The 25,867-nt window shown below is 40.7% G+C and overlaps 1 protein-coding gene across 1 annotated transcript; it reads left to right on the forward strand.

The window, feature by feature from the left end:
- Positions 1–2,646: 2,646 nt before the first annotated feature.
- grb7 (growth factor receptor bound protein 7) lies at positions 2,647–24,546 on the forward strand. Its single transcript, XM_072678927.1, has 15 exons — positions 2,647–2,713; positions 6,672–6,830; positions 7,142–7,277; positions 12,507–12,663; positions 13,875–13,996; positions 15,105–15,179; positions 15,331–15,468; positions 16,869–16,979; positions 17,138–17,236; positions 18,482–18,562; positions 18,941–19,054; positions 20,306–20,363; positions 22,521–22,608; positions 22,703–22,796; positions 23,848–24,546. The coding sequence occupies exons 2-15, from the start codon at positions 6,685–6,687 to the stop codon at positions 23,992–23,994; spliced, it is 1,566 nt and encodes a 521-aa protein (XP_072535028.1). The 5' UTR covers positions 2,647–2,713; positions 6,672–6,684; the 3' UTR covers positions 23,995–24,546.
- The last annotated feature ends 1,321 nt before the right edge of the window (positions 24,547–25,867 follow it).

Consider the following 25,867-nt stretch of genomic DNA (forward strand, 5'->3'; position numbering starts at 1 on the left):
ATTGTTCATCATTATCATCATCAGGTTTACACTATCTTGAAACGGTTCTTCCTTCTCACTGTGCTAATCTTAAGCCTTCCTTTCTCTCTGTCCCTCAATATAACTGTATTACTAACTTTTGGCACCCTAGATTTTAGCCTTTTTTTGTGGACACAACTGTATTGGATGAGCTATTGGACCAACCATCTTTTGAGCAGAAGTTTTAGCACCCTACCCTATTATTACCACCATTAACCTACATTTTGGCCGGACGTTTATGGATACAACTCCATTAGCCAAACATATTGGATGAGCTTTCGGGCCAGCCATCTTTTGCCTAAAGGTTTGTGGACACCTTGTGGACAATGTTGGTTACTCCCAAGATTTCCTCCTTTAGCTCTGAGGGAGTTTTTCCTTGCAAGTGTATCTTTTGGCTTGCTCACTGGGGGTCTTTATTTTTTATATGTTTTTTATGGTTTGTTGGTTTTTGTCCCATAACCGATTGCTTTACAGCTGCTTTGTGACAACAGCTGATGTAAAAAGAGCTATGCACATCATTTTATTTGATTGATTGTTCTGATGATATAATATAAACAATATAATATTGAAATATATACTAATAATATATTACATATACTATAATATACAAATTCTGGATATTAATTATAGATTATATATATATATATATATATATATATATATATATATATATATATATATATATACACACACACACACACACACACACACACACACAGTGGAAGAAAATAAGTATTTGACCCCCACTGACCTTAAAAGTTTTAATACAAAAAAATAAATGAAACGTCTCTATTATTCTATGCCAGCTTTATTTTAACAGGGACACATAGAATATTAAAAGAAAAACTACATGAAATGAGAAATAAAAATTAACTTGACTAACTCAAAGGAAATAAGTATTTGACCTTCTAGTAAAACATCATTTAATACTTGGTGGCAAAACCCTTGTTGGCAAGCACAGCAGTCAGACGTTTCTTGTAGTTTTTTATAAGGTTTGCACACACTTCAGGAGTAATTTTGGCCCACTCCTCTCTGCAGATCATCAGCAATTGGAAACACGAAGCTTCAGCTCTCTCCATAGATCCTCTATGGGATTGAGGTCAGGAGACTGGCTAGGCCATTCCATTACCTTGATATGCTTCTTATGGAGCCACTCCTTTGTTTCCTTGGCTGTATGTTTTGGGTCGCTGACGTGCTGGAAGACCCATCCACGACCCATTTTCAGTGCCCTGGCAGAGGCAAGGAGGTTGTCACCCAGGATTTTGCGATACATGGCCCCTTTCATCTTTCCGTTCGATGCGGTGAAGTTGGCCTGTGCCCCCAAAACACCCCCAAAACATAACACTTCCACCACCATGCTTGACAGTGGGGATGGTGTTCTTAGGGTCATGTTCTGTATTTTTCTTCCTCCAAACACGTCGAGTTGAGTTGAGGCCAAAGATCTCAATTTTGGTCTCACCTGACCACAGCACCTTCTCCCAGTCTCTTTCGGAGTCATTAATATGTTCATTGACGAACTTGAGGCGGGCCTGGACATGAGCCTTCTTGAGCAGAGGAACCTTGCGTGCACTGCAGGATTTTAAACCATTACGTCTTAGTGTATTCCCAATGTTTTTTTTGGAGACTGTGGTCCCAGCAAATTATTTTTTATTTAAATATTATTTCATTTATTAGATTTTCTTTTTGATATTCCATCTCTCACTGTTAAAATGAAGCTACCATTTAATTATTATACAGCTTAATTATTTGTCCACACCTCACTTCATCATTTCCCCTTTTTGTTTTTTCTAGATGATCGTTTGTTTTATATACACTCTTTAAAATAATGGTGCTGGAAAGGGTTTTCTGAGCAATGCCATATGAGCCCTTGTGTGTATGAAGAACCTTATATTTTGGCAAATAACCAACCCAGCATCTACTTTGTACAATTTTTCAAAGGTTCTTCATGCACATCTCTTTTACAAAAATAGGTCTTTATGGAATCAGAAATGATTCTTATATGGCATCCCTCAAAGAACCCTTTGTAGCTCCTTTATATTTAAGCGTGTACCTAAAAAAACACACGGGAGTAGCCTGTTAGAAATGTTTTATAGCTTATGCGTCTGCAACCAAATGGCATTATTCCACTCAAAACTGACTTCAAATGTATAGAGAATAGTGAGTCCAAGCTTTAGGATAGTAGTGTTTGTACAATTCAAGTGATTCATTGTAAATCAGTCTGAAAGTCTAAAAGTTCACAAAAAAACATTCCAATATAATGCTCTGAATTAATAATAACATGCAGTACATTCATATCCAGCACACACACACACACAATTTTATTGGCTGGAAAGAAAAAAAAAATCAAAGTACAGCCCCAGTAAAGTTCACGTGTTTCACTTTATCTGATATCCTACTGAACCTGATGTCTCCACTTATCCCGAGCTCACCCGATATTTTGCAGGCCGCCCCACAGCACTTGTTTACACACTTCTTGATTCACTAGTGACGACAGCCAGTGAGTGAACTTCTCACCGGTTCACCTGCCAATGCCTTGGCCCCACCCCTACAAGCAAGGTGTGCTCCCAGCAAGCGAAACCAGCGATCACACACATGCACGCACACACACACACACACACACACATGCACGCACAACAAACAGGATCTTCCTCGCGGCAGCAGTGTGAGTGTCGCACAGGACTCCTTGAGCACTGAGGTATGGTATGTTCCCTTTACTGTGGAAGTTCTGGGGTCTAAAATGTAACTAGATGAGGATTATTGTTGGGTTCTGTGGGTTTTCTTGAACTCCCCTGGTCAGTGTTTTTTTTTTTTGTCCTTTATGGGACGTTTCTGTCCTGTCTGTGACTTTGGAGAGATGGATCATCATATGGGTGTTTTTAATGGTTTTTCATGAAGTGGAAATGATTCTCAGTGTTTTCATGGCTGTTTGAGTCTATATGTGTTTGAGCACTCTTAAAAAAGAATGGTTCCATTAGTGATGCTGTAGAAGAGCCACTCATAGGTTCATTAAGGACGTTTGTAATAGAGATGTTTGAGGGTGAGGAACCTTAAAACTGGGAAAAAAAAAACAAAACAACCCCAAAACATCAAGCGAAGGTTCTTTTTAGACCTCACTCTTACACCTCTTTATGGACCCGAATGTGATTCTTCTGACATCGCTCAGAGCCCTCCGACACACTTTTACTGTTAAGAGTTTAGGCAGTTCTAAGGGATGTTTGTGAGCTTAGTCGATTTAATGATTCATTAGAAAATGATCTGATTCTTTTTGAAAATTATGCAGTTTAATTTATGTCATAAAAACTGAGTGTAAATATTGACGAAACATTAGATGAAAAACATGGCATATTCACAGAAATATAGCTTCAGCCTCATCACTGTCATTGTCTAGCTTCTGGCCCATTATCTCCATGGAGAACCTGCAGTACTTGGCATGACGGTACGTTTATGCTTATGGTGCCATGTGTTACTGAGGTTCCTAAAATGTGGAGTTTTCTCAGATGAGCACAGATCACATCAGAGCAATCCTCTTTGATGTCTGCTGGTCGTTTCCTACCCCCCTGAGCAGCACCTTGGGTTACCCGCCATTGTTCCAGGCAGGCCGGTATCAGTCTTGTTCCAGGACAATGGCTTCAGGTGTCTCACACTTTCTGTTTACCATTCTGACAAAATTACATCATCCTGTGATCCCATCCAGTCTGTCTACCGGATCTAAGCTGGCAACCTCATGACCTTTATAAAGAACTGACTGTTTGCGGTGGAGCTTTCCAGTTCTGTTAACAGGGGCGCCATACTGGAGGACGATTCTATGGGGCCTGTGACTGACAGGGTCACAAAAATTGTATCAAATGAGTTTTTTTTGGCAGAATTGAACAAAATAAGGAGAACCCATGGGCCTCCTGTGGGCCGCATTTAAAAGTACTGAGACTTTTGCGCTATGGTAACTTTTCCTTATTTAATATTTCAAGATATCCAATGAAAAATATCTCCATGTATCTCAATTTTCTAAATGGACAGACCAATAGAAATGCTCTAAACTACCTTGGAATAAACTCTTATTTTACATTGACCTCCTTTCAGAGTTAATAACAAATGTAAAATGTAATTTGTAACAATGTAATCACGGTATGTTTAAAACTGAATTAACGTACAACTGGAGTTTCAGTTAACTCTACAATTCTTTTTAAAGGTAACAGGACCATGTTTGCTCAATATTTCGAACTGTTCTCTGATGTCAACATCATAAAAGCTATGTCACTTTGGTTGTGGAGGCTCAGAAGTGCTCAGATGTGGTTTTACACGTCTATCTACAATCGTATGATTTGGCCTTGGACTAATACAAGCCGTGTTCCCTTTTATGGTGGGCTCATGAATGATCTGATGCAAGCTCTGCTCTGACTCCCACAAAAACATGTGATTTTGAGATTTATTTAAGATCCTTTCTAAACATGTGGGTCTTTCTAAAGTCCTTTCTAAACACGTGGGTCATGTCTGTGACATGAGGGAAATGAATTGTCATGGGCTTAGATTCTCTACAGATATGGTGCAAACTGGGTATTTTGTATGACTCTCTATGAAGCCAGAATGATTCTCAAAATGTTTTCATAGCCATTTGTTAGGGATGTAATTGTGTGACCTTAAAGCAATTGGATTTATTATTTCTAAGTCTGTAGAGCTGTAGAGCTAAAACCAAGTGTGAATTGTATCATTTAGCTTAAGAAATGAACTGTAGGCTATCTACAGAAATCAAGTTCCATTCTCAGCACTGTCAACATGTCCAAATTAATCTTAATTTCCTTTTTTTTTTGTTTTGTAATTATTGTTACACAACTTGTTGTTAGTGTAAACGCGCAGGCCACTGCTACAAGCCGGCTAGCTCAATGTGATTCGATGCCATGTGTTCATAGAGAGAAAACGCAGCAGTCCCTGAGTTCACGTTATGTGGTTAGCTGTAGTCTGAGGTAGTCCCGTTTTTTTTTTTTATGAATTATTATTACTTTGAATGAGTTTTTTTGAGAGGAGAAGAGATGGTAAAGCCGGTTGGCTAGCACCGTCAGTTTGGGGGGTTTGGAATTGGCTCATTTGACAGACCTCTTTTACTTGAACTTTATTTTGAAGGCAGAGACAACAGCATTTGAGCTTCATGGTTTGTCACTCCCATGTACTGAACTCTCATTATTTAACTACGCCAAGATAAATACAGCTTTCCATTCTAGGGCACCTTTAAGGTCTTCATCCCCGTAACACTGCAAGACTTATTACACACTAAGGTGTGTTACTCAGTAACTACAGGGACTTCTGTACAAACTGGAGGGGCTCTTCTTTGATAGTATAAGTTTGTAATAACACTTTCGGCCCGTCGGCAGTCTTTAGGCTGTTTAAGGGGTCATGGTCTTAAGGTCACCCACCTTTCAGCATTCTCATTCTGAATAAAAGAGTAACCAATCATCAGTCAGAAACTGGGCTTATGTAATGAAAGAGTAGCTTAAATGATGCGGAATTATTCTGCAGATATTCACAGGATCTGGAGCAGTCCTATTGGTTTATTCGTCAGGACATATTCCGTAAAAAAAAAAACAATATATAAAAGAACATATCTTGGCTGTCCAATAAATAACATTTATCTCCAAAATGCTGACTTTACAGAAGAAGGCAAAATTGTTCTCAACTCTGAATGGAGGTCCATGTAAAATTTTTAAAAGCAATTTTAGAGCATTTCTATTGGTCTATTTGTCCAGAATGATTCAAACAGTGTTCAGAGCAGCTACAGAGTTCAAACCGTGGTCATTGGACAGCAGTGATATACAGTATATTTATTTTGAGCAAAATACACATGATCCCTAAAGCACTCAGTTTGAACTGGTATGGTTTCAGAAAAAGCAGTTCGGTCAGATCCTCTAATGACCTCAATTCTTAGTAACGAGACGAGACTGATGAGGATGCTGGATTTGTTTTTCTCTTCCTTCTGTCAGTGTGTCGGTTAACTGAGTCGACATCTGTCTGGCAGTGAGTGTATGTGTTTGTTTGTGAGATGGCATGTTCACACATGACTACGAGTCAATGTGTGTGTGTGTGTGTGCCAGTTTCCTGGTGCACTGCTCAGTCACCTGGCCTGATTGGACTGTCTGGTTGGCGCGTGTGATTTCCCGTAGCGTAACCGTGGGATTAATGACAAACACTCCAGCAAGGTGTGACTGCTGAGAGGCTGTTGGCAGAGAATACGCTGTGCTTGTTTTGACCTGGCTTCAGGTGTAGGAAAGTATGTCATTTTGGAAGTTAACTTTGGCTGAACTTTCAAGGAAAGACAAGTACTGTTGTGATCTTTCTAAGGGCTGCAAGAGAGAAAAGCACATTGCAGTGTATTAAAACGCTTCCGCTTCAGATGCCGGTTCTGTATCTCTCAGCTTGTCAACAAATGCACATTTAGAGATGTCCACAAGGTGGTGCTCATAGCACGATTTGGATTTATGGCAGTGGGGTAAAACGGAATTATCCAATTCTCGCATAATACCGCTAACACTTAACGCTTCTTGTTCTTATTATATTTATTATACTGGGGAGCTCCCTCGCCAACTGTGACCTTGCCGATGATTAGCATGCAGTCCTAAAAACAAAGATCTTATCCTCTCTCTCTCTTTTTCTCTCTCTTTCTGTAGAGTCTGCAGAGCCATGCAGGTAGACCGCCGCTGGTTGGAGGTTTTCAAGGACACTGAATCGGTTCCCAGAGACAAGACGTCTCTAACCAAGAACGCCCCAATGTCCATCCATCCATCCACACTACGCTCACAGCCCCTGGCTATCAGGATCAACCACAGGTCCTTTTTCTATGATAACTTCTTTGTGTTTCAGAGCAACAGTTTGGGCAAAGGTTGGCTTAAACATGCACCATTTTCTCTTGCCTCAACTGTAGTTAATCAGCCAGCATGAGATTGGGGTCTTCTTTGCTACTGTTGTTGCTAAGAGGCTTTTGCAGCTCAAGGGAAATGGAAATGTGTGGCCTTTAGCTAGCAACATGTCTTGACTGATGGATTACATGTGGAGTAAGGGGGAGATTATGTAACTCCACAAACCTTTGTTCTTTAGATATCAGTGTTATTAGTGCTGAATAATATTTTCCATTTTATAGCTCTAGAGGAGAATTCAGGCCTTCCTCTATGCCCTCGATACCCAATCCCTTCCCTGAGCTCTGCAGTCCCTCCCACTCCCCAGTTCGGATTGGATCCCTGGTGGGAAATGCCACACCTTCTGATGAAGACACTCATGTAAGTGTGGTCTGAATCATCTTTTCACAAGACAGTAGATAGTTACATAGGTAGATGGATGGATGGATGGCTGGATACTGTTATGTGAAAAGTTCAGACACTCCATTAAACAATGTCTTTTTTAATATATTTATGGACAGCTGATTGCTTGGACAATATTGGGAGATGGGTAATGTAATTAACACATACAACTGAAGAAACAATCATTTGTAAAATGTAATTAATACTAATACTACTTACTGTGAGGAAAATGTTAGGACACCCCCACATTTATTACTGCTTTAAGTGCCTAAAATTAGAATGAGGTGCAGCACATCAGCTGCAGATAGTTAGAACATGCTCAGAAAGGATTTTAGAGGAGGTTGTCTCACGTTTAGTCTTGACGTTTAGTTTGGTTTGCCCTTGATTGGTTTAATGAGTGTTATTACCATGGTAAGATCCAAAGAGCTTTTGAGACTTTCAGAAAGAAGAAAGGGGTTTAAAAAGATCTTAGAACATTTAGAAATCAGCTGTTCCACAGTCCACTAAATCACTCACAAGTGAAACAACTGCCAACATGGCCAGGTCAGGCCGTCCTAGCAGGTTCCTTCCCACAGCAGACCACAAGCTAAAGAGTAAAGACGTCTCCAACAATCCTAAAATGTCATCACAGGATCTACAAGTAGCTCTTGCCACAGCTGAAGCCGAAGTACAGAATCTACCCTCAGAAATAGACCACACACGTTTCATGATTTTCATGGGAGGTGTGCAAGAGGAAACCCAGAGCAAGACTAAAGTTTTCCAGAGAACCTCTAGACCAAGACCGGGACATCTGGAACTATGTGCTTTGGACAAATGACTGTGAAGTTGTATTACTTGGACGCAGTAACAGAGGACATGTTTGTCATAAACCAGACCCAGCATTTTAGCACAAAAACCCATATCAGCTGTGAAGCATGGAGGTGGAAATGTCATGGTTTGGGGCTGCTTTTCTGCAATAGGGTCTGGAGAGCTCTCCAACATTGAATCCACTAGGAATTCTTTATTGTATCAGAGGACGCTTGAGGAAAATTTAAGACCATCAGTCTAAAAACTAGAGCTGAAACATCACACAGCTGAAAGAATTCTGCTTGGAGGAGTGAGAAAAACTTTCACCTAGTTGATGTCAGAGACTGGCAGATCATTATAGCAAACATCTAACTAAACTTATTTCAGCCAATAGGGGAAATACCAGATATTAGAGCACAGGGTTTCCTAACTTGACACGACTGTGGATGGATAAATAATTAATTCATTAAACAAATAAATATCCTGTGGTTTTAGTTAGTGGTGGTTGCCTGCGGCAATAAAAGTGCTCAGTAGTCACAATAATGAGACAGTGCCAGATCTGCCTTTGAGCAAAACAGTCCAACCAGACACACACACACACCCCCGGGGGCATTGTTTTTGTCGTCAATTCTCTGTGTGCGCACACAACAACACACCCAGAAAGGCATTAAATATAAATATGACCTTCGCCTCGCACGAAAGTTGTCACTCAGACGCAGACTCGCACGTCTTCCTCAGTTTCTCAGAGTGGAGGGACCAATGAACCTGTCATGTGTGAGTAAGTGTGTGAGTAAGGGTGTGAGTAAGTGTGTGCGCAGGCGTGCGTGTTCTGTCTAATTGTCTCTTTGTGTGTTCTGCGATGGCTTGTCTGCATGTTTGATTGACAGCTCAGGAATACTGGTTCATCTAGTTTGAAGAGAAGAGCTTCTTTCTCTCTTCCACTCTCTCTCTTTTTCTCTCTTTTGAATCTTTCATCAACTAATAATAATAAAAACAATGATGATTATTATTATTATAATTATAAGCACTATAGACCCTAACAAAAACGATTTCTACACATTTGGTGCTTGGGCCCCTCTGATGAAAAGGAAGAAGAACCCTAACAAAAAAACAAGATTTCCACACCTTCAGTGCTTGGACACATAATAATAATAATAATAATAATAATAATAATAATAATAATAATAATAGAAATACTACTACTACTAATAATAATAATTATAATAGAAAAAAAGAAAACCCCTAACAAAAACAATAGGGTTTCCACATCTACGGTGCTTGGACCCCTCATAATAATAATAATAATAATAATAATAATAGTAATAAAGAAGAAGAAAAGCCCTGACAAAAACAACAGGGTTCCCTCACCTTTGATGCTTGAACCCCTAAGAAGAAGAAAACAAAGAAGAACCAACAGCAACCTGTGGTGCTTGGACCCTCATTAAGGGTTATAAAGACATTGATCAGTGAGGAAGAAAACTGTCACCGTAGTTCAGAAAAACAGAGCAATGCTCACACTGGCAGTGAAGAGGAAGAGCTTAAATACTGCACGCATGTTCTACACAGATGTGCAGCAACTGTGTTTGCTGTCTTTTCACGTCTTTTCACACGGATGTGAAATCAATGGAATGTGGATCCAACAAGCCAATGAACTAAATGTTCATTCAGTGAACATTTATGCTGGGGCTAGGCTGGGGAATTATGAGTGTTTATATCTTTTAAAATAGGTTAGTGTAAAAAGTGTAATAAAGCAGTGCAAGACTGTGTTTAAGATTAGTGGAGCTAGAAAATGCTGATAAACATGATGAACACTGTCAGCTCAACATATGTCTTGTTTTGCTTTCAGTTTTAGGTGTCAGTGATCATCATAGTCTTTGAACAGTTCCAGTCTAGTGATTATCAGCTTTCTGTAGTTCATCTAATCTTGCAGTCAATCTCACACTTCTAGGAAATGTTTTTCCAAAGAGGGTTTCATGATTTTAAGGAACTTCCTCACACACATTTTTCCCTGCTGCCCACTAATCAAGTCAAGTAAAATTTATTTGTATAGCGCTTTTTACAATGCTTTTATTGTTGTCATAAAGCAGCTTTACACAATCAGTATTTAGTAAAAGACAGAAAAAAAGAAAAAGAAATAACATAAAAAGACATGAAAAATCTAAGACCCCCAGTGAGCAAGCCAACGGCGGCAGTGGCAGGGAAAAACTCCCTCAAAGCTGGAGAAAGAAACCTTGGGAGGAACCAAGACTCTGAAGGGGGATCATAATATAATAATCATGGTGTAGCAAAACTTAATAAAGTCATGGCAGTGATGGTAAGAGTAATAAGAGTAATGAGAGCCCACTAGAGGTCAAAGTTCGGTTCCCACCACAGCTTGGACCTCTTTGTTCAGTGCAAATTTGGCCCAGAAAACAGCATAAATGCATAAAGTGAGATTTCTTTCCACATACACATTTAAACATACACTCTCACATAGATCATATTTTTAAAATCATTTTTAGGATATATTTTTATTTAAACAACGCATTCCTTATGTTAATCTTCACTTAAACAGTGAACACTTAAAGCCACATTATGGAGCATTTGTACCTTAAAATAACAGTTTTTAAAATCATGTTGATGCTCCACTGACCTATAATAGGGAGAATAGCGTCTCTATCGTTGCTACTTCAGACTCCACACCCTGCATACTGAACTATGTATCTCTGGAGAAATTACAGTAGCTCTCTATTATGCTTCCTGGCTGTAGAGGGAGCCCAGGAGCAAGAAATGCAAATTCTCCATAGTGCTGCTTTAATTCCAACCCTCCCAAGGAAACACCCTTGTTGATTTAAAAGAAGCAGGTAGGTCTTCTAGTTCCTGTGTGTCAACTGCACTCACCATAGCCAGACACTAATAAGCTTGAGCTGAGCTTTGCATGGCATCTAGCTAACTTTCTAATTGCTTATAGCTTACGTCTTCTGAGTGGAACCCATGCTTAGAAAATTGTGTTCATTAATCTGCACACATAGGCGACCACCTATTCTTCTATACGTCATGCACCAAACTGTAATATCTGCACAGGTTGGGGCAAATGCATACAGTGTCACACCCTTACTGTCCACAGATCTTCTGTAGTAGAAGTAATTTTAGTAATTTTTCTAGCAATTTTTCATACATTGCACAGACAGTCCTGCAAGTTGTCAATGAGTTTTTGTGCCTAAATTGAACCTAATAATCTGTCTGACATGTTGCACTGTCATGCTGCATGTTGCAATGGCCATTATTTATGTGAACGTCCTCCTCGAAGTGAACAGACAGGATAAGCACACCAAAACCAGTTGCTAACCATTAGTGTATGACATACAATGCATGTGAGGTCATTTTTAACTGTGTCAAATGCAAAAAAAAAAAAAATAATTAATTAAAAAAAAAAAAATATATATATATATAATAATTAAAAAATGGTAGACCTTTAAAAAGGTAAAATCCAGCACCTAGCCATGCAGTCTGCCTTTTCACACAGTAGTGAAAGAGTGAGAGGTTCTAAAGAGCTTACTGAACTCCAGCGTGGTTCTGTATGTACTAGGAGCCACTATTGCAACTGCAAGTCAGCTGGTGAAATTTCTTCCCTCCTAGATATTCCACCATCAACTGTTGGCCAGGCAGTGTCAGATCATGTAAAGTTACAGAGAGTGGTTTCTGCTGACTCAATAAGACTAATCTTATTAGATTAGACTTAATCTATTAGATAGACTTATCCAAATCTGCTGTTAGAGCTGCAAAGGGGGACCAACTCCATAATAATGTCTATGGATTTAGAATGGGATGTCCTGTAGGTATGTAGGTGTCCCTATGCTCTCCTTGTCCATATATTGAATATATTACATTACTAACTGAGTATACATTTAACACTATGTGTACTTTACCCTGAAACACTCCTGTAAGGAAGAACCATTAAGCATTCATACACAGACAAAGGTGTGCAAATCTGCTATTGACTGAAAGACTCCATACAACAACAACAAAAAAGGTTCCCATCCATACAGCCCTTTATCCTCTTTTGTGCTCATACATTATGTTACACAATGGGGCTGACGCATTGTAGCCTCTCATAAATCTCGGGGGGGGGGGGGGTGAAGAGTGACAGACGGAAGCTGAGAGTGCTGTACGATTCATGTTGAGATTCCTGTCTTACCTAACGTTCTGTCAGTGATACATTCAGATACACTTTGGCTTTGTGTCCTTGTAACTCCAGAACCAAATGAGCTGCATTGAAATGTGACAGCATGTTGTATTGGAGCTTTCTGCATGTTTCCTGTGTTTTCATAAAAGTGTCCTTTCAAGCAAGTCAACACTATGCTGTCTGTATTGTTGGATGCGCTGCAATGCACTGTGGTAGTGTTTACACAGCTCTTTCTGCATGTGTATGTGTATGTGTAGGTGGTGAGAGTGTTTGGGGAGGACACTCGCAGTCGCTCAGTGTTGGTCTCGTCAGGGACGACGGTGAGAGATGTGTGCCATATTCTGGTACAGGCAGCTCACTGCGCAGACCAAGAGAACTGGGCTCTAATTGAGCAGCACCCTGCGCTGGGGCTGGGTAAGACCAACTGTTTCTGCTGTTTTGGCTCTATACTTAAATGTTCCCTATACAAAAGTGTCAAGACACCTGCACTTCCAACATTTCTGATGAACATATGAGGATTACAAGGACATGTTTTAGCTGAATGTTTAACTGTAAGAGAGCAGTAAAACCTGGTGAATCTGTATTTGGAATCCATCAGCGAATGTTAAAACAACGCTTTTAATCATGTTTAAGTCAAATATTTATGTCAACGAAGCTGCTGATCTATGTTTAATTCTTTTTTTGGGGTGTAGGATTAGTTTTAATGAGCGAAGCACTTCTATTAGGACAGAAAATCTTTAGTGAAAGTAACCGGAACTGCTTTCTTACTGTGTTGCTCCAGTGTTGGAACGCTAAGAACTATAAAAATAGCTGTCAGTCTTTTTAATGTATATTCAACATAGCTGCTGCTACTGTTTGTAGCTGTGCAGCATACATATACAAAGCACTGTTAGGAAGACTACACTAATACTGGGCCTTGGAATTGCTCTTAAAAGAGACTCAGTTCTTCATGGCATGGATTCCACAAGGTGTTGGAAACATTCCTTTTGAGATTCCGGTCCACCTTTGCACCAATGGTGTTCTACTGGCTTCAGATCCAGTGATTAAGAAGGCCAAGATATGTTTGACATGAGGTTTGCCTTGCTGACATGGTGCATTATCATGCTCGAAGTAGCCGTTAGAGCGCTGTTTCGGTCCTCAGCTGTCCAGTTTTGGTGAGCTGTGGCTACTGCAGCCTCAGCTGTCTTCTTCTTGGCTGGTGGAAGCGGAAAGCGAACTGGTTTGTGGTTTTAAATCTGCATTACTTGGTTTATATATATTCTATATATTCTAAACAAAGGTTTTCTGAGGAACCTTCTATCCAGGCAACAACTCTCAGAGGCATCCAGGTGGTTCTTTGACTTCTCGCCTTACTGAATCACTCCAATCACTGGGTCACTCAAGTCACAAGTACCCAGTGAGTTGAAGCCCAAAGTTGGTGTTTCTAATAAAGTAGACAGTGAGTGTAGATCAAGCATCCTCCATCATCCTCCAGATGTGTCCTCAGGGTTGTTTCAGACATGTGGAAAACACTGTAGTGGCATCCTAAATAGTGTTGTGTACCTACATTGTGTGTATCCATGTATATATTGTCCATGTATGTATTTATATTTGTCAGTCTTCATGTGGTTGTGTTGGTGTTTCAGACCGCTGCCTGGAGGACCATGAAATGCTGGTCCAGGTGCAGTCCTCTTGGCCGCAAGACGGTGACACCAAGCTGCTCTTTCGCAAGAACTATGCCAAGTATGAGTTCTTCAAGAAAACAGCGGTATGAACACAGATGCTCCCCTCATTGTTGGTTTTATAAATCCTGTACAACACAGAGAATAAACACTTCATCAGATAGCTTATTAATATGGCTGTTCTAATAAAAAAGGCCATTCATGGTTATACATATCTGCTTATGTCATTACCGTTCCTAGTCAGTCACTGCAGTCGCCTTCTCTGTTACTAATTCTGAATAACCCCCAGCACTTTTCCACTTCACTATACATTCAAACAGGCAGCCATTTGGGTTATTTAAGAGCTTGCATGAAACAGGACAGCATGTCACCTTCTTTTATCTCTCTGCTCCTGTCAATTCTCTCAGTGTGAAGCCTAAAGGGGGTCTTTCAAACCAAACAGACCATCTCCAAAGCTGCTACTACTGTTTGTAGCTGTGCAGCATACATTTGCAGAGCATGTTAGGAAGACTACACTAATGCTGGCTAGGGCCTTAGCTTTGCTCTTAAAAGAGCCTCAATTCTTCATGGCATGGATTCCACAAGGTGTTGGAAACATTCCTTCCGGTCCACCTTTGCTACTGGCTTTTCTGTAGGATTCTCTGTTGACCTCCCTAATCAACAAGGCATTTCCTTCTGCAGAACTGCCGCTTCTTTATTATACTATCCTGAGTGAACTCTAGACACCGTAGAAGTGCTCAAAACAGCCTGTCTGGCACCAACAATCATGTTACGCTCAAACTCAATAGGATAGGATCACAGTTTTTCTCCATTCTGATGGTTGATTTGAACATTACCTGAAGCTGCTGCCTCGTATTTGCTATATATGCTCATATATGCTTTTATGCACTGCTTTGCTGCCACATGATTGGATGTTAATTGCATGAATGAGTAGGTAGGAATGGCCGGTCTATGTATTTCCAGCCACATAAACATAGACCCTTTGAGTCAACCAATGATTTCAGCTTTCAACTCAAAATGAAGGCCCGTCTGAGAAAATGGCTGCAGGTAGCCCAATAGCCAAGATAGCCTTCTGTGTATGAGCATAGCTTCCCCACTGCATGACTGGGTTTGCTTGATGGTTCATTGGTGGAGTATAAAGTTCCTGATGTGTAACTCTTCCTCTATTGTCCTAAATTTCTTTCAATCACACAGCAATATTTCCCGGACAACATGATCTCTGACAGCTCTGAGGCCAAGGCAGGAATGACCTCTTCCCAACTCATCCAGGTTAGCTTTTGGAAACACAGGTGATATCCAGGCTTAAATGATAGTTGTAATAATCTCATGGTCTCATTTCTAGAATCAGCAGACTGCTTCTGTTTCTAGTTTCAGCTGGATTTCCATCTTTGTAAATATGTGTGTGTTTGTGTGTGTCTAGAGTATGCTGAAGTGTGGTTCATGTCCAGAAATTCAGGGGTATCTACATGTAAGAGAAGCAGGGAAGAAGTCCTGGAAGAAACTTTACTTCATTTTAAGACGATCTGGACTCTACTGTTCCACCAAGGGCTCGTCTAAGGTCAGAACACAGCGCCACGCTTATTTAAAGCCCAGTCTATTACATGGTAGAACACTTTTGTGTACTTTTAGAGGGTCTCTGTGTCCACGCCCACTGAGTGGCAAAAAGACATTAGCATTCAGTGGGAATGCCGCTAAAGCTGCACAACTGTACTGTACAATCACTTTCAGCAGGAATTCTAAACTATCCTTTTACAGACTGCCAAAAGCTAAAGAGAAGAGAAGCTAATGGATTGCTGCAATTCACAGAAACAACTATAACCCAGGCACTTAAACATGTGGGAACTCACTGAGTGGTGTAGTAACACTCTGAAAACAGGTACCATAGTTGCAAATTTAGTGACATGCTAAGTTCAATTAAAAGGGAAAGCAAGTAAAACCCAAATGAGCCAGTCTACTAATTGTGCCTGACAATTGAAACAGTTAAAAACACTCCTGAGACCATTCACTTGACTTTGTGCTCTGAGATTTGAGGTTTTATCCTTTATGAGCCTCGGTAAGCTGGACGTTCCTGACTACACATCACTGTCCATGGAGCATTGGTTCTTTAGTAATAAGGATGGATAGCTGTCAAGTCCAGTTACCTTTGACTTGAGCAGATAATCTCGTTTCATTCCCGGCTTGACATTTTCCTCATAAACGCTGCAGTCGTGCTGCAGAATGCTTTGCCACTCAGTCCGACTAAAAGGGGCATGTTCCAGCGGGAGTGTGGCGTCAATGCATGCCCTCTATTGTGTACAAGTAATGGTATATGGCGAGATATTCGTAGTCCAAAAGCTAGAGATCAGCACACCAGTGCCTGTATCCACAGCAGAGCATGACTCTGGATGTATCATTGCGATTATACCACAGATCTCATACAACAGAACTGATATTAGACATGGTAGTATTAGGCTTTCAGAGCAAGACAAGAAAGTTTCCTCAAATCTGCAAAGTAAAACAGCTTCGATCTGTTATCGAGCGCTGCTGCGTTCATACAGTGAGGGTCATACAGCTCTCTGTCCCACACCTCATGGATCAGTTTCTCCTTGTCTGTGTTTGCAGAGCTTAACTGTGCTCTGACTAAAGACGCCAGCCTTAAATACTTGAATACATTGACCTTCGTCCAAACTGGCGCTCTGGAGCTGTTTTGTTGGCTTGGGTTACTGGTGGTCAGGACATGGTATTATTTCTTTAGGAGGTCATTCTTTTACACATGCTTGTTACTCAGGATGTTAAACTTGCATATGATTTTTTTAATAACTGGTCATTGCTAGGTTACAGGTGAGTAAGGCGAGTGTATTGGATTCTGTTGTAATGCACTAGGAACTGCACAGATCTAACTGTGCCTTTTATATAATGGAGTGTGTTACCCCAATGCTATTGGCATACATGTATGTACTGTGTATTGTGTGTATTTAGGAGCCTCGACACCTTCAGTGTGTGGCAGATTTGGAGGATCTTAGTGTGTACACTGTGTCCAACAGTCGGAAACTCTACAGCTCCCCTAAAGTGCACACCTTCTGCATTAAGGTAAGTCATGCCACTAGCAACACTGACCCTGTATAATGCTCGGAATAGAAAACCTTGGTAGATTACAGAAAAAACATGTACGCTATGTCTCTTGTATGTGTGTGTATGTGTCTTGTTGTCATCATGCCTGTTGGTTTGTGCGTGTGTGTTTGTCTCAGTCTTGTAGAGACAGATTCCGTTCTCAAGATCTTAAACTGCTGTGTGCTGACAACGAACAGTGTAAAACCTGCTGGATTACGGCCTTCAGAGTGTTTAAGGTACAGACACAGCAGCCTACCTGTGTATCCATGTTCATTGTAGTTCTTATTTAGCTCCTTAAAGCAGAAAGGCTTATTACACACTAAGGTGTATTACTCAGTAACTACAGGGATGTCTATACAAACTGGAGGGGCTATTCTTTGGTAATTTAAATTACCAACAGTGTTGGTTATTACACATGCAGTACTGGCAAAACACACATTTCAGTGCTGCATGCAAGAGTTTGGGGAACCCTTGTCAAAGTATCCGTCACTGTGAATAGCTAAGCAAGTCAAATAAGAACAAAAAAGCAAAAGTTTGGGCACCCTGCACAGTCAGTCACTTTGGCAAGTATGACAGCTTGTAAACGCATCCAAGTCTCTTTCAAATTCGCAAATGTTTCCTCGCGGAAGTCCTCTAGGGTCCTCAGGCTACACCATGGAACAGACCTTTACCTTGCACCCATTGAGGTAGTTCACTGTGGATGTAGAGGTGTGTTTAGGATCCTTATCCTGCTGTAGAAGCCACCCTCTTTTCATCTTCAGCTTGTTTGGGGTGTTCGCTCCCAAAATTTCATGCTTTTTCATCAAATCCATTCTTGCCTCTACCAGTGAAATGTTCCCCATGCCACTGGGCTGTAACACAAGCCTAAAGCATGACTAAACCACTCCGGTGCTTAACAGAACTGTTCTTTTCAGAAAAGTCCGCACAGCTTTCTCTTCCAGCATATCTTTACTCATTGCAGCCCAACAGTTCCATTTTAACCAGTGTTTAGTTCTAGCCCTAACAAGCAAATTGAGGTCTGGGACCTTGGTTAAAATGATTGGAGAGAGCTCAAATCATGTGGGGTGCCCAAATTTATGAATGGTGTTCCTTTTCTTTTTTCACTTTAAAATGCTACAAATAATAATAATAATAATAATAATAATAATAATATACCAATCTTGCCTAAAATGTAGCTTTTTAGCTTGATGCCTTTTGGAGGTCAGTTCATCTTCTCCTCACTTAACCATTCACAGTAGCAGAAATTTGGACCAGGGGTGCCCAAACTTTTGCCTCCCATCGTTTATGTACAATTACCTGCTGTAAACCATCAGCTATCACCCACCATTTATCACCCACCCTCTACCTATATGGACAGCTCTGTGGTCAATAACTGATCACGGATGAAGGGCTTCATTCTGGGGCTGGACTGTACACCAGTAAGATGAAGTTACTGGAAGGAGTGGAGTTTCTAACCAACTGTGTGTGTGTGTGTGTTTCAGTATGGGAAGCAGCTACAGTATAATTACCTGTTATCACAGACTAGTCCCAAACTACAGATCCCGCCACGAAAAGACACCAAGGTACACACAGACACACACACACACACACACACACACACACACACAAACACACAAACACACACACACAAACACACAAACACACACACACACACACACACATAAGCAGCATCACCGCAGTTTCTGACTTCATACCTCACAGCAACAAAGCACCAAGGAATTGCAGCATCTATCAACCTGTTCTGGGGGTGGGACACACAGACATGCACTCAACACCTTCACACTTTAGCTGATATTCTCCACAGATCTCACATCCCGACAACTTTCCCTTTCTCTCTTTCACAATATTTCCCCCGTTAACGGGTTGATTCAGCCTTTTAAAATCCTGACTGCTCTTCCACTCGCCTGATTCTGATTTCTTCATCTCGTTCCCTATGACAGGAGGGTGAGGAGTCAATGGTAGCCATGGATTTCTCTGGGAAGAGTGGAGGGCGAGTGATCCTGAACCCTCGAGAGGCTCAGAGTGCAGAGCAGGAAGAAGGGTACAACTGGAGGGTGGGTGTGTTTGTACATCTTTTATTACTCATTATCTTACTAAGCCCTGGACACAATATTACAGTATTCAGTTATATGAAAAAAAGTATGACACCCATGAAATTCTTACATATAGGCATTTGATCTGCATTTTAACAGTTTGTTTGAGAGATGGAGGTAGTACATAACTGTAATATGCAGTTATACATATTTCATAAATAAAACGGAAGAAATGTGTTCAAATATATCAAATTAAATGTAATTTTGTCTATTATTATTTCGTGGACAGTAGAACGACTGATTTCAAAGTGTTCTGAGATTTTTTAAATCCCCTTTCAGACTCATAAGCATCTATCTAAAGACCTCTAAAGGCCTCTTTTTTTCTAAAGGCCTCAGAAGGCTCTTTGATTGTGGTCATGGTGGTCTTCACCACTCCACTCACTTCAACCATCAAGAGCAAACCAGACTAAATGTCTGAGGTTTAACTCCTTAACACTCCAGGGCTTATTACACACTAAGATGCATTACTCAGTAACTACAGGAACATCTGTACAAACTAGTGAGGCTATTCTTTGGCAACAGAAGTTTGGAATACCACTTTCGACCCGCCAGTAGACTATAGATTATTAAAAGGGGTAAGTAAGACAGGCTCCTTCAAAAATGCCCTCTGACCATGTTCTGATCATCTGCAGCTAATGTGCTGCACCTGATTCTAATTTTAGATGTTTTGAGTAGTAATAAATGTGGGGGTGTGCTAATCTTCAGTTTTTTTGTGGTGTCCTAATTTTTAAACTAGTAATTTCATCCTAGCTTATTTAGGTTTCTTAATAAGTTATTCATAAACATTTTCCCTTATGGGGGCATGCAAAGTGCATGTGTGTGAACTGAACAGGCATAACACAGGAGCGAATGTGCCTGATACAGCAGTGTACATAAACTGTACGCTCCAGACAGGCTACCATATCAGTGTCACTTCTGTGTTGAGAATGGTCCAATCTTTTTCACAAAGAGCAGCTGTGACTACAAGTTGTCATTCCTGCTAAACAGGAGGACACCTGGAATAAAAACATTGGCCCTTGGCAGATAGGACTGGTGGTGCCTGGTAAATGCAGGACAGGGAGGTTGACAAATTGTGCAGCAACAGATTTTGTGGACAACAGATTTCAGTTTGTGGACAAATGTGATGACCTATACGGTGCTCCAGAGGGTGGTTCTAATTAAGTGGTCAGTGTTGTGAACAATTTCTGAGGCATTTTATGTGTTTTGTTCTAGAAGAGAGAAGCTCTACGCTACAGCTTACCCAGCAGTGGTCAGGGGCCGCGACCTACTGGTGAGTCTTTCAGAACTACACAACAGCCCCACCCTGTAGCTATGGTCAAAGTCAGACAGCTAAAGGTCTTGAGATACTTTCGTCAAAACACTTTTGTCAAAGCCCACCTTCGTGTGCTTACTAGCTTGCAGACTCTATGTGGTTTTGTTTGGCTGTTGCGTATGAACGCTCCAGTACTGCAGGCGTCGCTGTGGCATTTTATGCTTTATCGGAAGAGGATTGTTCACTGTAAAGTGCTGCCTCTATAGCACCCACCAATCACATGCTTTGTCAGGTGGAGTGTTAGTGTGTGACACGCTAAACCAAGCCTCCATGCGATGCCTGCACTGGTTTGTTTGTCAGCCAGGCAAACATCATCTCTATACAGAGAGAAATATACAGAGGCCTTAAAGCAGCATTATGCCAGATTTGGTATTACTTGCTCCTGGGCTCCCCTTTCAGTTGGGAAGTGTAATTCGTACTTTGAGTCATAGCTAAAGGATATGCTTTACACGTGCCTTTCTGGACAAGTTGAGGAATACAGAACTACAGAACTAGCATATGAAAGTGAAAGAGATCATGTGGACTAAGGTGGTAGAGTAGTATTACAGGATTAATACACACATATGACTCAGTACAGTACAGGTACAGTGTTACGCAGTTCAGCATTGTCCTGTACGCTTAACCAAACTTACACTTGCTTAAACTTAAACTTAAACTTGCTAATTTCTGTATTACAAGTCAGTGGAGCATCAAAAGAATTAGATTATGATAAAAATAATTAGTCAGAGGCTTTAAATTGATCCTATATGTAGTCTGTAGCATAGGATGTCAGTGGACGTGGCAAAGAGCCTCTTCTACACAGCCAGGACTAGTTTGGTATCCACATTTTCTTCTTTAGTTTAGCTCTGGTGCTACAGGGCTGTTAGATTTTGTGAAATGGCTGCCCCCAAAGTTCAAGTACATAGTGTAGCTTTGTTCATTTTGTTCACAGTGCCCTAAACGATAGGTCTACATGACATCAGTGAAGACCTGGGTGTGTTTTTAAGGTTTCTTACAGTTACAGCATTCTGTAGCAAAGTCACTTTGTCAGACCATATCGACAGACCTCCCGCCACATCTTTCAGGTCTGTTTTCATGCGATCCATTTCAGAGCGGATTGCATTCGTGCTGTTGTCGATTTCTGCCGTACAGCTTGCAACTCACTTTTCAGAGCATTAAAGTCATCAGTAAATGCACACTTCAATTCTTCTTGTATTATTTTGGATATATCTTCCCTCATTGAGACTAGGATATCTGACTTGATCGCTTCGGCGGTCATACCTGAAGTTACAGTTACAGTCCGAGCGGATGTGGCCTGGTTTGGATTGGTTGAAGTCCTGTGCGTCAAAGGGGGGTTATTTTTTATATCCGTTGCTTTGCTGCCATCCACAGGATATTCCTGTGTAATTTTGAGTTTTGGTCGCCTTAGTGGTGTTTTGGTGAAGTATTATTTAGTTTTTTAATATGAAAAAGATGTTTTATACATCCAATTCTGCAGGAGCTCCGAAAACGGCGTCACACGCCATGTCTTGCTCACTGGTGCCCCCACCTGGGTGTGTTTTAAGTGGGATTATAGAAGTGTGTGGGCAGGCATTTCTGCAAAGGTTTGGGTGATTAATAGCAAAGTTAGCCTTGTAGCTCCAGTCCTACTCTGAAGAAGCAAAATGTGGACAAACAGGTCCTGGCTGATTGACTTCATCTGGGCTAAGTGGATACTTGTGATACTTGTGATGAACCACACCTTTACAGAAGGGTTTCCCAGTCCCAGTTCTGGGGCCCCCATGCTCTCTGCACATACTAGTTACACCCCAGAGCCTAAGGTGTAGCAGCAGAAGGCTGCGCTTCTTAGCCATTACTTCACTGAAGCTTGTTGCTTTTTTGAAGAATGTGCCTGGTATTAACGAAGGCTTTCGATAGGCCTGCAGCCTCGACTTCATGACATAGTCTTCTAGGTTTCCCTACTCAAGCACACCTGAGCCAGGTGAGCTAGATGAGGGAAAGCATGCAGGGATGGTTCCTTCCAGGCTGCATTTTGCTCTGAACTTGGTAATCTCTGCTAAGCCAATTTGACACTGTAAAGGTATGCAATATAATTGTGTGTGTGTGTGTGTGTGTGTGTGTGTGTGTGTATTTTAGCTGTGCATCAGACACAACCCTGGTTCCATGGTGGTGTGTCCCGGACTGAAGCTGAGAGACTTTTGGAGGAGCAGGGTCAAGTGGATGGGTAAGAATGGTCATTAGCTCCTCCCCTTTCGGTCAGCAAAGCTTACAGCCATGCATGTAGCACTATATGTCTGACTCTCTCCATCTCTCTGCAGGATGTTTCTGATCAGGGACAGTCAGATGCATGCGCAGTGTTTCGTGTTGTCTCTGTGTCATAAACTGAAGACCAAGCACTACCTCCTTATTCCTGTGAGTTTACCGTGGGTGTTTCCTGTGTGTTTGATGGATGGATGATAAAAACTTAAAAGTGCTGGTAAATGTATATTCCTCATCAAATCATCCTATACACTAACCGCTGTGCAGTTTTGAGAACTTTATCCTCGAACACGACAAAGCTCGGACTCAGAAGCTTTAATAGAGAAAACGCTTCAACAACTTTTAAATGGATGATCAGTCACAGGGCTGGATTAAGCTAAAAGCTAAGAGCTCTGTGTGTAGAGTGTGTGTTTGTGAGTGTGAGAGAGAAAGAGAGTTGGTTATGAGATTTAATCCATATTTCAGCATAAATAAAGTGTAATCTACCCTCTGAGCTCAACACTAGATATGCTGTGTTTACATCGCTAAGTAAAAGCCCTGATACGTCACTGGGCTCTGTAAAGAGAGAGACCTATGGGGAGGAAGAACTACATTTTGTTGGGGGAAATGTATGGTGACAGATCGATTACCCTATATAAGGGAATAAATAATCCATCTGATTATAATTTATTGTGCAAAACAATCACTGGTAAAGAAAAAACAAATATTTGAATATGATTTTCTTGATGATGTACCCACAAGCTTTCAGAGGTCATATCAGCAGGCTGTGAGGACTGTTCCAACGCTTTAGCTTATGTTTCTTCAAATCTGATCAAATTTGATCAAATCAAATCAAAGTAACGTCACATACAGTCACAGTACAGGTACAGGTATGGGTACAACTAGTGAAAAAGTCTCAGACTCAACTGTCCGGTCACATATAAACAAGATAAAAGGTAAGGTAGATAAATATGATGAATATTCTCTTTCCATTTTTTTTTTTTTTTGAAGTGAGGATGAGGTATGGTGGAAGTAGGATGTTTCTATTATGTTAGAAGTGCAAAAATGTTCTTGAGGTGGTTTAAGGTGGATTCTGAGGTATGTTTCTGGATCCATCGGAAAGAGCCATATATATATGTGTGTGTATACACATCTTGGATAGTAAATAAAAGGCCTATGCTTACCTATACAACATCTCTATTTCTCTCTCTCTCTCTCTGTCTAGTACGAGGAGGGTGGCAGACAGCACTACACAATGGATGACGGTGTCACCCTCTTTATGGATCTGCTGCAGCTGGTGGAGTTTCACCAGATTAACCGAGGAATCCTTCCTGTGTGTCTTAAACACCCCTGCATTCGCATCGCTCTCTGACCCCTCAACCTTCACTCCCTTTAAACCATGTCCCGATGAAACAGTACTCATATAAATGCCAAACCACCCTGCTGACACAAAAGCTAGCAGTGCCTTCTCTCTCTCCAACCACGAGGTGTGCTCTGACAGCAGAAATGGGGATCGTATTGAGTTTCCCAGCCTGAGTTCTATGTAGGTCTACCTGCACGGCACAGTCCCAGTTTTGCTGCACCTCAGCCAGGTCAGGTCTCTTTGGGCTGAATCAGGTGTGTTAGAGCAGTGCAAGAGGACTGTCGTACTGGAGTTGAAAAATAACACGTTTAAGGATTTGAAGCACATAATATGAAGAATTTTGCACAATACTTTACATAACAGAGAAGAAGAACACTTCTCTTTAAATGATATATTTATGAACAACATATTGGCCATTCTAACTACAGACTGCTGGTAGTAGTTTACATTTTGCTGCATTTATTTTATACAAATATGTTTTACCATTGTCATCTGCAGGCAGGTATGTAAATCTTAAGTGTTCCGCTATCATTTGCTTTTATTCTTTCTGTTCTGTAATGTTGAATAAACTCTTATTAAAACACCTACTCTGTATAGCATACTTCTGCTTTAGCTACTTTAGCATGGGCCAAATGTAGCATAATTTTCATGTGAGCACATCACTGCAAAAATTATGTCTAGGTGAAGTAATCATAAATGTAGTCAAAAAATACCTGGAATTGTAAGAGTATTAGACCAAAACATCTAGATGTAAGCAAAACAATCGTTAAATATTACTAGAATAATACAATAACAAATAAAAAATAAAAGATACTATAATAATAGAATTAAATATAATATAATTATTAAATTAAATATTATAATAAAATAAGAAATATTAGATATCTTAACTAGATCTTTCTCTTACCAAGATATATGTTGGCAGAGAACATGGTTTTGGTCATCTTCTTGTGTTCCCATAGCAACACAATTTTTCAATTTCATGTTGACATGATTTGTCATGTAATTCCAGCAGATCTTTAGGAACACATCCTAGAAGTTTGAGATTACTTTTGTGGATGGATAGATGGATGGATGGATGGATTTGCTTTATCATGCTGGTAGTAACCATTAGGAGAGTGGTCCGTCGTGACCGTGAAGCGCTGCACATTTTCAGCAACAAGTGATGATGGATTGGTACTAATAGGCCCAAAGTGTGGGCCATTTTCCACTGATCTCTGTCAACAAGCCGTTTCCACCCGCAGAACTGCCTCTCGCTGGATATGTGTTCTTAATTTCACCATTTCGAAGAGACAAGACTGTTGTGCTGAAAATCCCAGGAGCTTTAGGAAAACCTGCAGGTTTAGAAATACTCAAAGCAGCCTGTCTGGAAGCCTGTCATTTACTGACACTCCTCCCACATGACTGGCGGATTAGATTAGTGCATGACTGAGTAGGTATAGATAGTTCTTAGAGGTCATGTAAATAAAATATATCAGATGCTTGAAAAATAATCATCTTCATCTTCAGCTTGTGTCTGCTGTTATTTCAGAATGCAACACTCTCTCGTGTTCTGCTGCTTTATTACACAACAGTTTGTCCCGACCTCACAATCTGATTGACCGAGGCATTTTCTGACCAGGCTGATAACTGTGATAACAGCAAGGCTTTTCCACACGCATTGACAATAATTGAAAACACTGAGCAAAGTCCTTATTTACTTGGCGGCCATCTTTGCAACGCCACCGCGCGGTAAGTTTGGGTCACACAAGACCAGACTCACATCCTGATGAATGAGGAAAGACCGAAATACTCAAAACTGAAAAAGCATATTTTAAATCACTGATAAAATCCTGATAAACAGTTTGTAGTGTTTGGCTCAAAAATGGCTCGAAAATAAGGT

The sequence above is a fragment of the Salminus brasiliensis genome, chromosome 5, assembly GCF_030463535.1.
Source record: "Salminus brasiliensis chromosome 5, fSalBra1.hap2, whole genome shotgun sequence".
Taxonomy (NCBI): Eukaryota; Metazoa; Chordata; class Actinopteri; order Characiformes; family Bryconidae; genus Salminus; species Salminus brasiliensis.